Genomic DNA, 12,615 nt, shown 5'->3' on the forward strand with positions numbered 1-12,615 from the left:
TTCCTCTGCTCCTGATCCCGAGTGCTAAGATTAAAAGCCACCATGCTCAGCCCAAAAACCACCTGGGCTTGAATCTCCATGAACCAGCATTGCCTACAGTGTCTCCTTTATAATCAGGATGATGACAATTTCTATATGCTTTCAGTTTACTTTATGCGTAGAATCATGCTTTATATATATATATATATATATATATATATATATATATAATTTTTTTAAACCTGTGATGTAATTTTATCTGCAAAATTAATCCACTGATAGGAGTATCCAACTATCTCTCAGACAAAAGCTCAACAAGTTTAGGCAGATGGTCCATGAGGACAGCGATCACAGGTGATGACGGAGCATCATGCTGTATACCTGCACTCATGCAACCTACACACAAACATGCACACACATAATTAAAACAATAAAAACATCTAAAAAAACACATAAGTGGGGATCCAGCTCAGATGGTAGAGTGTCTTGCCTTGTGTTCACAAGCCTGGGTTCAACCCCCAGTACCCTACAAACCGGTATAGGAGTGCATGCCTATAATCCTAGAACACAGGAGGGAGAGGCAGGAAGATCAGGGCGTCGGAAGTCCAGTGGCCATCCTTGGGTACATAGTATGCTTGAAGTTACCCAGAGATATGTAAGAACTTGTCTCAAAAAAAAAAAAAAGGCAACTAAAGCAAAGCAAAATAAATAAATAGTACATAAATAAAAAGTAAGCAACTGGTTAAGTGAAGACGAAGAACCGGGAAGAAGGAGACTACGTTACATGGGAAAACAGCCCCAAGGCAGGAAGTTCTCCAGCGTCCTTGCACAAACAGCAATATTGTAGAGAAGAAAGAGAGCCTCCTTGTCCACTTAAAGGAGCACACTGGTAGCCAAGTCACATTTGAACAACAACAAAAGAAACAAACAAAAAAACAAAGCCCTGGGAATTCTGAGTTTGACGAGCGGGGTTTGTTTCCTGCCAGACTTACCTGAGCCAAGAATGACCTTGAGCTTTTTGTTTTGCTTTATTTTGTTTTTCAAGACAGTTTCTCAGTATAACTCTGTCTTGGAACTCATTCTGTAGACCAGGCTGGCCTCAAACTCAGAGATGCACCTGCCTCTGCTGGGATTAAACGGGTGCACCACCACCTCCCTGTGAGACTCCGCCTCTTTTCTCAAACAAAACATAACATCCAATCTTCTAGTGACAGGTGTCAAGAGCTTTGAGGGCTTCGGGCCCAATGAAGGTGAAGACAGCTCATCCTAAAGAGGAGGGAATGGGAGCTGACACTTGGAAATGACCTGAGGAGAGACGCATGAGTGCCCTACGCAGTTTGCCTGTGCCATGGAAAAACTGGCCTCCAAAGCCGCGGCCATTTGGTGAGGCTCACTGCAGGCTGTTGTGAATCATCACAGACTTAGATCTTGTGTTTGCCAGATAGAGGCACAGCCCCTGGCCTCAGTACCCAGGAAAAAGCACCAGGAGCTTTCTTCCCACTTTTTAGGCACTATGTAGCCCCCAACTCCTATCCAAACAGTCATGAGCAACAGTGACATGTACTATCCCTGCCCTAAGCAAGCTTCCATTTCTAAAGCACGACAGGTAAAGCTTGGGGCTAGACTGTGTTTGGCCCAGAAAACTCAACCTGAGGGAAACATTTGGATGTGCTGCGCAATAATTGCTGTGAATGAAGTTCACTTTGAATGCTCATATCTGCCTCGGTTGAAGTAGGGCATTGAGTGTCTGTCACACGTGACTCCATCATCCCTTCCTCTCCTAACAGACATCAAGGACACTGGGCTCTGGATCTCCTGAATGTGGAGCTAAGGGGTTGTGAACTGTCTCATGTGGGTGCTGGAAACTAAACCTGGGTCCTCTGCAAGAACAGCCAGTGCTTAACCATTCAGTGAGCCATTTCTCCAGGCCCCTTTCCACTCTTTCACCAGGTGATATCTTACAAAAACTAATAAAACTTCCTGACACATCCAGGAAAGGTATCATCTGCTCTCCAGCACATTGTTAAGGCCATGGCCTGTAATCTGCAGCTCCTGATCTATGCCCGCCCAGTCCCGGGCATGTTGATTCATTGGACTGAATCAAATCTAATTATTACTTTGTGTAAGATGACACTTTTTGTTTCTTTGTTCGATTTTGGTTTTTGGATACAGGGTTTCTCTGTGTAGCCTTAGCTGTCCCGGACTCGCTTTGTAGACCAGGCTAGCTTTGAACTCACAGCGATCTACCTTCCTCTGCCTCCCGAGTGCTGGGATTAAAGGTGTGCCCACCGCACCTGGCTCTGTTGTTGCTGACTCATAGCCTGCTGTCACCACACAAAGGAGCACTTTGCCTTGGGGAAATCCATTGCTTGGTAAGTGTCAAAAAACCCACTTCATCTGCCAGACATGGAAAAATAGAGCAGAGGTAGACAGCCAGTTAGTCTAGAAAATGTAATATCCTTCTAGAAATTTTCTCTGAGTCCCCACAGATGCTTACAGCTGAGCGTTACTGGTACCGTGTGTAGCCACCAGTCTCCCTGGAACTCAAGAGCACCAGTTACTGAGAGCTCTCCACATGAACCTTGGTCAGGGACATATATTCAAGGGACAGTGAATTCTCAAAGCATATTTTTTAAAGTAAAATTTTATTTTGTAAGCAGCCTAATTTTATGTTAGAGTGGCTGAAAATGCACTGAAAGTAAATTTATTGATTTTTAGGGTTCTTTTTTTTTTCTCTCTCTCTCTCTTTTTCAAGACAAGGTTTCTCTCTGTAGCCTTGGTTGTCCTGGACTAGCTTTGTAGACAAGGCTGGCCTCAAATTCATAGAAATTGGCTTGTCTCTGCCTTCTGAGTGCTGGGATTAAAGGCCTGTGCTACTACGCCTGGCAGCTTACTAAATAAAATTCTGTAATGAATCAAAGAAAATAAAAATTGGGGGGTGTAGTGGTTTGAATAAGAATAGACCTCACAGGCCAACCTGGTCTACAAAGTGAGTTCAGGACAGCCAAGGCTACACAGAGAGACCCTGTCTCGAAAAACTTAAAAGATTTTGGCCGGGTGTGGTGGTGCAGGCCTTTAATCCCAGCACTCGGGAGGCAGAGGCAGGCAGATTGCTGTGAGTTCGAGGCCAGCCTGGTCTACAAAGTGAGTCCAGGACAGCCCAGGCTACACAGAGAAACCCTGTCTCACAAAACCAAAAAAAAAAAATTTTTTTTATTTATAATTGTTGTTTGTCTTTTGGAGTCAGGATTTTTCTGTGCAGCCCTGGCTGGCTGTCCTGGAACTCACTTTGTAGACCATTCTGGCCCTGAACTCAGAGCTGTCTGCCTCTGTCTCCCAGGTACTGGGATTGAAGGCGTGCACCACCAACACCTGTACACTTTTAAGATTTATTTTTATTTTCCACTAGGCGTCTCCACCTGTATGTAGGTATGCATGAGTGAAGATGCTCTAGGAGGTCAGGGGCATGAAGTCACAGCTGTCGAGAACTGAACTCCAGTTTTTTCTGGAAGAGCAGCAAATGCTCTTAAACACTGAGCCATCTCCCCAGCCTTACAATGTGTTTTCCTTTTGTCTCAGTGTGGATTGAATTTAAGGCCTGAAGCATGTTAAGCAATGGCTTCACTGCTGAGCGGTATCTATAGATTCCCAGCATGGCTGGCTTGGAACTCTATAGAACAGTCTGGCATCGAACTGATTTGAATTTGGGTTTTGAGGGTATTTAGCAAAAGGTGTGAGATCTTTCCTGAACCTGCATGTAGCCATCTGTGGTATTGCACCATTTGGTGGGCAATATGCATTTGCTCAGAGTAATTTACATTCAAAAGTTCATCCCCAACAGTATATAGGAAGTGTTTTTAGCTGGGCAAGATAGCATGGAGACTACTGCTAGGGGCAGTTCAACACAAAGGGACTTCTGGCTTTCACCCAACCAGCTTGGACTTCCAATTCTCCTGTGATTTAAGTTCGAGTCTCAAGACAAGCATCGTTAAACCACAGTTGCTCAGCATGAGCAGATCTTGGTTCAGTTCAGGCCTGCAACGAATACAGAGGAGGAGTTAATTTAACATGCCAAGTTATTCACTTAAGTCTACATCCCCTGAACTCCACACATGGACCCTTCGTTAGATTCCTACCCCTTATGGGGAGAGTGGCAGTTCATGTACTTAGCCACTGTTTTATGGGTACATTAACTGAGAAACCGCTCTCTCTCTCTCTCCAACTGTAATAGAAATCCGTGTCTGACTTCATTATCTCAGGTAAGAGCATCCAAGGAAATGATGGCTACCTTTGTAAATGTTTACCCTAGTTAAGCAGATAAAGATCATCTCCTAGGAAACAAGACTGGCCCGCTGTTTATTGAAGGAGAAATGTAAGGCAGGCATGGTAATGGATGTCTGTAATTCTGGTATTTCAGAAATGGAGGCAGGATGGTCCATTTTTGTTGGTTTTGTTTTGCTTTTAGGTCATCCTCCACTACTTGGGACACTGTATCAAAAGAAGCAAAAACAAAGGGGCAGGTGTGGCAAGACACACCTTCAGGCCCTGTGAGTTTGAGAATAGCTTGGCCTACAAAGAAAGTACAAGGCCAGTCATGGCCACACAGTGACAGCCTATTTCAAAGAAAAAACTTAAATATATGAGCGATACAGCACTTGAGCACTATTTTAGATGCCCATGGACCTCTGTTTGGTCTTTAGTACATACCTTTTCAAATATTTTTCTGTTATGAGTGTTTTGCCTGCATGTGTGTCTATGTACCGTGTCCTGTCAATGTAGGTGCTAGGAATTGAACCTGGGTCCTTTGCAAGAGCAACTAATACACATCTTAACCACAGAGCCAGTGCTACAGGCCTCTCACTTATTTTTCCCCTCACTTTCCAAACTCTATGTGTAAGAGTGCCCTGCATGTCTGTACTACATGGATGGTGCTGAGGAAGGCAAATGAGGGCATCAGACGGATCCTCTGGAGCTGGACTTAGTGATGGTTGCAAACTGGGAATTAACCCTGGGTTCTCTGGAACCAGGCAGTGCTCTTAACTGCTGAGCCATCTCTCTAGCCCTTCAGTGCTACACACGATAATATAATCTCAGCATTCAAGAATTAGAGGCAACAGGTCAAGCTTGAGGTCAGCTTGGGCTACAGAGACCCTGTCCACAAATAAACACGCTTGTTAATAAGCAGATTGAAATGGGAGTGCTGCTGAAATAGCACTGAATGCAAATATCTAAAGACATTTGGGGTCCCAGGCGATTGAGAAGAAATCTGAGCAAGCCTGGGAACAGAAGTGGATGCAGTGCTGAAGGCTGCTGTTAGCATGGGAGGAAGCGCACTGTATCACACAGTCAAGTTTTCGCAGTGATGACTCGTCAGCTGGTTCTTGTCTGGAAATAGCAACTCCGAGATTAAATACCCATCTCCTAGAAACAGTATGTTAGGCAAGCGAATACATTTTGAGTGTTTGAAACTGGCAGAAAGCCCCAGGATAAAGTAACAGATGGCTTCAGTAAATGGCACAGGCGTGGCCCAAAGATGGTACTCTTTTTGCCTCGTGGAAGGATGGTTTCAAGTAGGTTTTCCCATTAAATATTTACATTATAGACAAAAACAGCAAGTGGTGGGTTCTTTTTTTTTTTTTTAGTGTGTGTATGTAGCCTGGCTTACAATTGTTTATGCATCTGAGAAACAAAATGAATGGCCATTAAATATTAATCATACATGATAGAAGTAGATTCTGTTCCTGATTAAAGTAAAATAAAAGGCCAACAAGAGCTAGTAACATGCACACAGACACAAGATCTAGTAAACAGAGTCAGAAGCCACGCTCAACGAAGGACCACCTTTACAGCTTACAAACATTTAGTGATGTGAGGTGACATTTATCTGTGTCCACAAGGAAATATATTTGATTATGAATGAAAGCTTATTGTTAACAGGTACATCAGTTTTCCAAATTCTAACACGACCTTGCAAATGAACTCATCATAGAAAACTACTTTAAGGGCAACATATTACTGGCTTATGACCATGAACCTTTAATCCCAGCACTCAAGAGGCAGAGGCAGGTAGATCTGAGTTGGAGGCAAGCCTGGTCTACAGAGTGAATTTTCCAGGACAGTCAGTTTTGAAACCATCCCACCACCATCAAAAAACCCCCGAAACAACAGCAAAATGAACCTTAGGCCAGTTGTGGTGGTGCACACCATTAATCCCAGCACTCTGAAGGACAGCCAGGGCTGTTACATAAAGAAATCCTGATTTGAAAAACCAAATAAGATACACTTAAAAAAAATTTGATGTATTATTATGTACAGTGCTCTGCCTGCATATACACCTACAGGCCAGAAGAGGGCACCAGATCACGTTACAGATGGTTATGAGCCACTGCTTGGTAGCTGGGAAGTGAACTCAGGATCTTTGGAAGAGCAGGTGGCACTCTTAAGCACTGAGCCATCTCTCCAGTATGAGTGTTTTGGCTGCTCTTCCAAGTGACCCAGGTTCAATTCCCAGCACCCACAAGGCAGCTTACAACTGAAAGTTCCAGGCAATCTAACACCTCCTCTAGCCTCTGTGGGCACCAAGCAAACACGTGCACAAATGTACATGCAGGCAAAACAAACTATATATATAAAACATTAAAAATGCTTATAGACTCCAGCACTAGAATTTGAAATTAAATATTACCAATAACAAAGAGTAGGGCTGAGGACAGTGTTGTACTGTTGTGGGTTTTGGTTTATATATAAACATGTTTTTGTCTTAATCCCAGGTGTGGGATATGGGGGCTGCTCCAGTTTGTCCACAGCTGATAACTGCCTCCTGAGAGGGCACATGATGTTTGTCGGGGGGGGGGGGGGGGGGGGGCGGAGAGATGGGGAAGAGCACGGTCTTTGTGTGTGGGGATAAATGCCAGCCCCACAGGGAGACTGGGGTAATCAGAGAAAAAGGCTGCAGGTGCTTCCCCTCTGCTGCTCCTGGTGGCTGTTGATGCAGTCTGACAAGAAGCTGGAGTTATCCTGAAATGAGGATTGACTTGCCCCAAAGAACCTGAGGACCCTAAACAGCAGGAAGCAGCTAAGGACAACTATGCCCCCTCTCCTCAGTAACCTCCTTTCTCCCCTACCGGAGGATGTTTGGGTGTTGGGATAGATTGGGAATAGGGAGAAAGATTTAAGGAACCCAAAATAAAATAAGTATTTTAAAAGTATGCCAATAGTGCACACTTTAATTCTAGCACTGAGTAGGAAGTTTCCAAAGCTATTACATCTAGAGTGAGTTATCAGGCCAGTCAAAGCTATATATAGCAAGATCCCATCTTAAGCCAACAGTCTATTTGTACTAAGGAGCTCCTCTCCTCTTTGACAGTTGTCACTTTTTTTTTCACTGTGTAACAGAGCTTTGGCTGTCTGGCTTCCGCCTCCTAAGCGGCCACAGTTGTCAATTTCATTCACAGAAGAAGCGCATACTCTCTTATACAAAGCTGCAGTGCCTTGCTACTTAAGAGATGGATGAGCCGGGCGATGGTGTTGCACACCTTTACTCCCAGCACTTGGGAGGCAGAGGCAGGTGGAGTTCAAGGCCAGCCTGGTGTACAAAGTGAGTCCAGGACAGCCAAGTCTACACAGAGCAACCCTGTCTCTGTGTAAAAAAACCAAAGAGAGACAATGGATGCACTTAGGAGTAGAAAGGCTCTTTGCGCTGGATGCTAGGGATTGAACCCAGGCCTGAAAGCACGCATGTGCCTTCTCAGACTCACCCTCAACTCCACTGACCCTTTTTCTTTTCTTTCGGATGTTTTACTTACATGGACGTCTTTTGTGCATGCAGGAAAGGGCACTGGATCGTTTGGAACTGGAGTTACAGATGGCTGTTAACTACCATGAGCGCTGGAAATGAAAGCTGAATCTTTTAGAAGACTAGCCAGTGCTCTTAACTGCTGGGCCATTTCCCCAACCCCTTATCCCCTCACCCCATACCTTTTTTTTAATAGGCTTTTTTTTGGGTTTGTTTTTGCTTTTGAGAAAGGGTTTCTCTGTGTAATAGCCTTGACTTTCCTGGAATTCGCTTTGTAGACCGGGCTGGACTCAAACAGACAAAGATCTCTGGGATTAAAGGCATACTCCACCACTGCCGGCTGAAACAAGGTTTTGTTAGCCCAGAGTTGCCCAAATTTCTTTTCTTTTTCTAGTTTTTTTTTTGTTGTTGTTGTTTTTTGTTTTTTTTTGAGACAGGGTTTCTCTGAGTTATCTTGGCTATCCTGGACTTGCTATCTTTGTAGACCAGACTGTCCTTGAACTCAGAGATCCTCCTGCCTCTGCCTCCAGGGTGCCAGGATAAGAGGCACGAGCAACCATGCCTGGCTGGTTCCCACCTGCTACATGATGAGATTACAGGTATAAACTAATTAATACACTTGGGTTATAGGAGACTCTGTCTCAAAACCAAACAACCCAACAACACCACATAAAATAGACATCATACTATAAAAACTTTTATTTGTTACTGTCTTTTTTTAAAGGTTTATATATTATTACCTATACAGTGTTTCGCCTGCATGTGTGTCTGCAGCCAGAAGAGGGCACCAGATCTCATTATAGACGGTTGTGAGCCACCATGTGGTTGCTGGGAATTGAACTCAGGTCCTTTGGAAGAGCAGCCAGTGCTCTTAACCCCTGAGCCATCTCTCCAGCCCTCATTACTATCTTTTACTAAAACAAAACAAAAACAAAACCCAAAAACTATTGCCTTAAAATACATTTTCAAAGCCAGGCGTGGTGGCGCACGCCTTTAATCCCAGCACTCGGGAGGCAGAGGCAGGCGGATCGCTGTGAGTTGGAGGCCAGCCTGGTCTACAAAGCGAGCCTAACACAGCCAAGGTTATACAGACAAACCCTGTCTCATTAAAACAAAACAAAACAAAAAAACAAACAAACAAAAAAATCAAATGAAAAATAAATAAAAATATACTTTCAAGAACTGGGCGTGTACTTGGGAAACAGAGGCAGGCAGATTGCTGTAAATCTGAGGTTAGTTCCAAGAGAGAGCTAGAGAGGTAGCTCAGGAGTTTGCTGCTCTTCTAGAGGAGCTGGGTTCAATTAATTCCCAACATCCATATGGCAGCTCAGAGCCACCTGTAACTCCAGTGTCAGGGAACCCAGCAACCACTTCTAGCCTCTGTAGGCACCATGAATGTCATGTGTTGCAGAGACACTCATGCAGGCAAATCTATATACAAAAAACAAATTAAACAAGCATCTCCTCCCCGCCCCCCAATACCACCCAAGAGAAGGCATTGAAACAAAAAGTGGTTTAGAAAGATTTGAGGTCCTTAAGGCATTTCTTCTGAGAGCCAAATGGAATGGATTCTACTTAGCTTAGGTAAATGGCTAACAAGGCACTTTACGTTATCACATTCACCTACAGTGACTATTTGACTACTATTCTACCTAAATAAAGTAAAACAAGATATAAACATCTTTTTTAAAAAAAATTCTTCTAGTTTTTTAAAGCAGGAAACTAATTACCTTGAACAGATTTAATTACTGCTATTTTTTATTTTTTTGGTGTTTGATTTTTTTGTTTTGTTTTGTTTTTTGGCACAGGGTTTCTCTGTGTAGCTTGGCTGTCCTGGACTCTCTCTGTAGACCAGACTGGCCTTGAACTCACAGCAATCCACCTGTCTCTGCCTCCCAAGTGCTGGGATTAAAGGCGTGCATGTCACTACCACCCAGCATTTAAAATGTTTTAAAAGACAGGGTGTCTACATTGCTCAGGCTGTTTTGGTAGCCAAAGGTTATACCCAGGTTGGTCTTGAATTCACAAGAGATCTGACCGTCTCTGGCTCCCAAATGCTGGGATAAAAAGCAGATGGCACCATACCTGGCAAAGTTTGCTTACACTAGTACAACTGGACACATAAGATGGACCCCAATAATTCCTTTTTCGGGCTTTCCTACAGAACACAGGATGCTGAGTGTCATTCTTAGCCTCTACTGACTAGATGTCAGCAGTATCCAAGAGAACACCTTAAAACTTCATTATCAAATTTGCTCTGAAGAATAAATTTACCCCACTAAAACCCATTGACTCACGGTAAATGTTATTTCCTGTCTTATTAAGCATCCCCCAAAATTCTAAAGGAACTACACAGATTAATTAAAAAAATATTTTTAATTAATGACTTAACTTAAGGCATCAATCATACTGACAATCTACTGGATTATTACTAAACTGTACATTTGATGTCCACTTTTTTTTTTAAATCTCAAAATTAAAATAGGAAGTATTCAGGGCAAGTAAAACAATTAAGTTGAGTGCAGTAACAGTACCATCAAGACTATTAATTTATATAAACTCTAAGCACAATGCTAGCCATCATTTTCTTAGTTGTAGGTTTTAGATACAGTGTCTTTTGGATTAACTGCATTGTTTCTGAGACTATCTGGTCTCATTATGTAGTCCAGCCTGGCCTCCAACTCAAAATTCTGGAATTACTGTAATATGTTACCAGGCCTAGTCTCTGAATAGAGTTCATAACAAATTTATTAAAGACAAAATATTTAGCTAAAAATTTGCAAGTATTAAGCAGCATGCTATTTAATGATATATACTGAAACTAAAAATGAACTATAAAACTAACAATTCTATAAATAAAAGCAAGTTTTCTAGATAGTTCAATAAAGGACATTTAGTAATTAAATGTTGCTGTCAATGAAACTGATGAACTTTATTGGAGTTAAAACTATAACAAAGTTCATCCTAAAACATTTTGCAATGCAAAATTCTTCCACTCAGTGAGCATTTAATAATTTGAGCGCTAGAAATTACAAGCAATTTTCAAAAGCAGACTCACATTCATAAAACTTTATACATCACTTGGGCTAACATAAATGTTTATACTACTAAAATCAAACATGCATCGCCTTGAAACATTCCTGTATCATGATTTTTATATAGTACATTATTTAACACCACTCCTTATCACAAATGTATTTTATCATACACTTGAACCATTTTCCTTGGATTTCTGATCTCTCTCTTCATTCTTTATGTTGTCCTATAAAACAGAATCAAAGTACAACTTAATTAGTTTCTTGTTACTCTGAAATTTTACAATAGTACTTAGTAACTGAGTGGTCAATATCAACATGAATTTAGTATGTTGTTAGTATGGATGTTTCTTTAACTTTAGTGGTTTGGGACAAACAACTCAAGGCTTGGTCACTAGGCAATTACAAATCTGGCTAAACATTTGGTTTAGTAGAAGATATACACACATAAATCATTGCATAGTGTAGTTTCAAAGGAACATAGTCATTTTCGGGATGAATCACTTTTCAATAGTTTCTAGAAGGCTTAAGTGGTAGAAATATAACTATTTATTTTCTAGGAAAAAACTGTAAAGATCACACATTACATTAAAAATGCCAGTAATAGATTTTAAAGATTAAATAAACCATGAAAACAGAAGAGACAAAGCATCTATCTAACCTTTTTGAGGACAGTGCGGATATCATCCATGACTGTGGATAAGTTTCTGAGTGTTTTACTCAGTTGGTTTTCAAATTGCAAATTCGTGTTTTCTGAAACCTTCAAGTTTTCTTGTAACTGACCAAGGTCTTTTTTGACCTCCCTAAGTTCACCAGAGAGGCTTTTGTTAGAATTCTCCAAGTTTAATATAGTTTTTCCATCTTCATCTGTTAAAAAAAAATTTTTTTTTCAAAATACACATTAAAAAAAAATACACAAATTTGACCCCACATGGTAGAAAGAGAAATCCTACTCTCTCAAGTTGTCCTCTGACCCCCATGGCATCTACGCCCACATCCATCCATCCATCCATACATACATACATGTAGAAGGATTTAAAATATTAGCTACACAATTCAAAAGCAGCTGGACCTGGTGCCTGAAATTCCAGCTATTCATGAGGTCAAGGCAATAGGGTCCTAAGTTTATATCCTGCCTTGGATACAGAATGAGTTCAAGCTTAGTATGGGCAACTTACTTTGGCCATGTCTCAAAGTTAAAATACAAATAAAGACAGGAATATAGCTAAATTGCATGAAGCCCTGATTCAATCCCCAAAACAGCAACAAATGAACAAATAACCCCCAATAATCCAAAAACTCCTGTGAAATGTTTATAAATTTCTGTGAAATATTAGCTTAATTAGTTAGTTCCATATCAGATTAAAGAGAAGCAAACTACCAACAGTTTTAAATAGTGTTACTTCTAACTGTAGTTTCCTTTTGTTTTGAGAGAGTTTCATTATATAGCTGTCTGGCTGGTCTGGAACTTGCTATGTAGACTAAGTCTCTCAAAGTCACAAAAAGCCACCTGCCTCTGTGTCCAGAGACTGGCTCAAGGTTTCATTTTTGTCACTATTTAAGAGAAAACAGAGAATGGTAAAACCTATGCAGTACTAGAAGAGGTTAGGAAAGATCAAAATGGCTGAGCCTGTGTCTCTTACAACTGCAGCCCTGGGAGGCTACATAGTAGAGCCTGTCTCAGAAGCTGACACACAAGCTAGGGTTCCTATAAAGCTAAGCAATCTTTAACAACAAAAACAATGAAAAGTAAAGTCAGGGGCTAAAAAGATGGCTCAGCAGTAAGAGCACATACTGCTCTTGCAG

The 12,615-nt window shown here is 41.6% G+C and overlaps 1 protein-coding gene across 3 annotated transcripts in view; it reads right to left on the reverse strand.

Moving 5' to 3' along the window:
- Positions 1–10,131: 10,131 nt before the first annotated feature.
- Positions 10,132–12,615, reverse strand: part of CCAR1 (cell division cycle and apoptosis regulator 1) — a 48,279-nt gene continuing 45,795 nt past the window's right edge. For all 3 annotated transcript variants that reach the window (XM_084751927.1, XM_084751926.1, XM_084751928.1), the window contains 2 exons: positions 11,471–11,676; positions 10,132–11,036 (listed from right to left, as the gene is read on the reverse strand). In XM_084751927.1, coding sequence (XP_084608053.1) covers positions 10,977–11,036; positions 11,471–11,676 — 266 coding nt within the window. In that variant the 3' untranslated portion in view covers positions 10,132–10,976. The remainder of the gene's footprint in view (positions 11,037–11,470; positions 11,677–12,615) is intronic.

The sequence above is a fragment of the Acomys minous genome, assembly GCF_964271855.1.
Source record: "Acomys minous genome assembly, chromosome: 13".
NCBI classification, from domain to species: Eukaryota; Metazoa; Chordata; class Mammalia; order Rodentia; family Muridae; genus Acomys; species Acomys minous.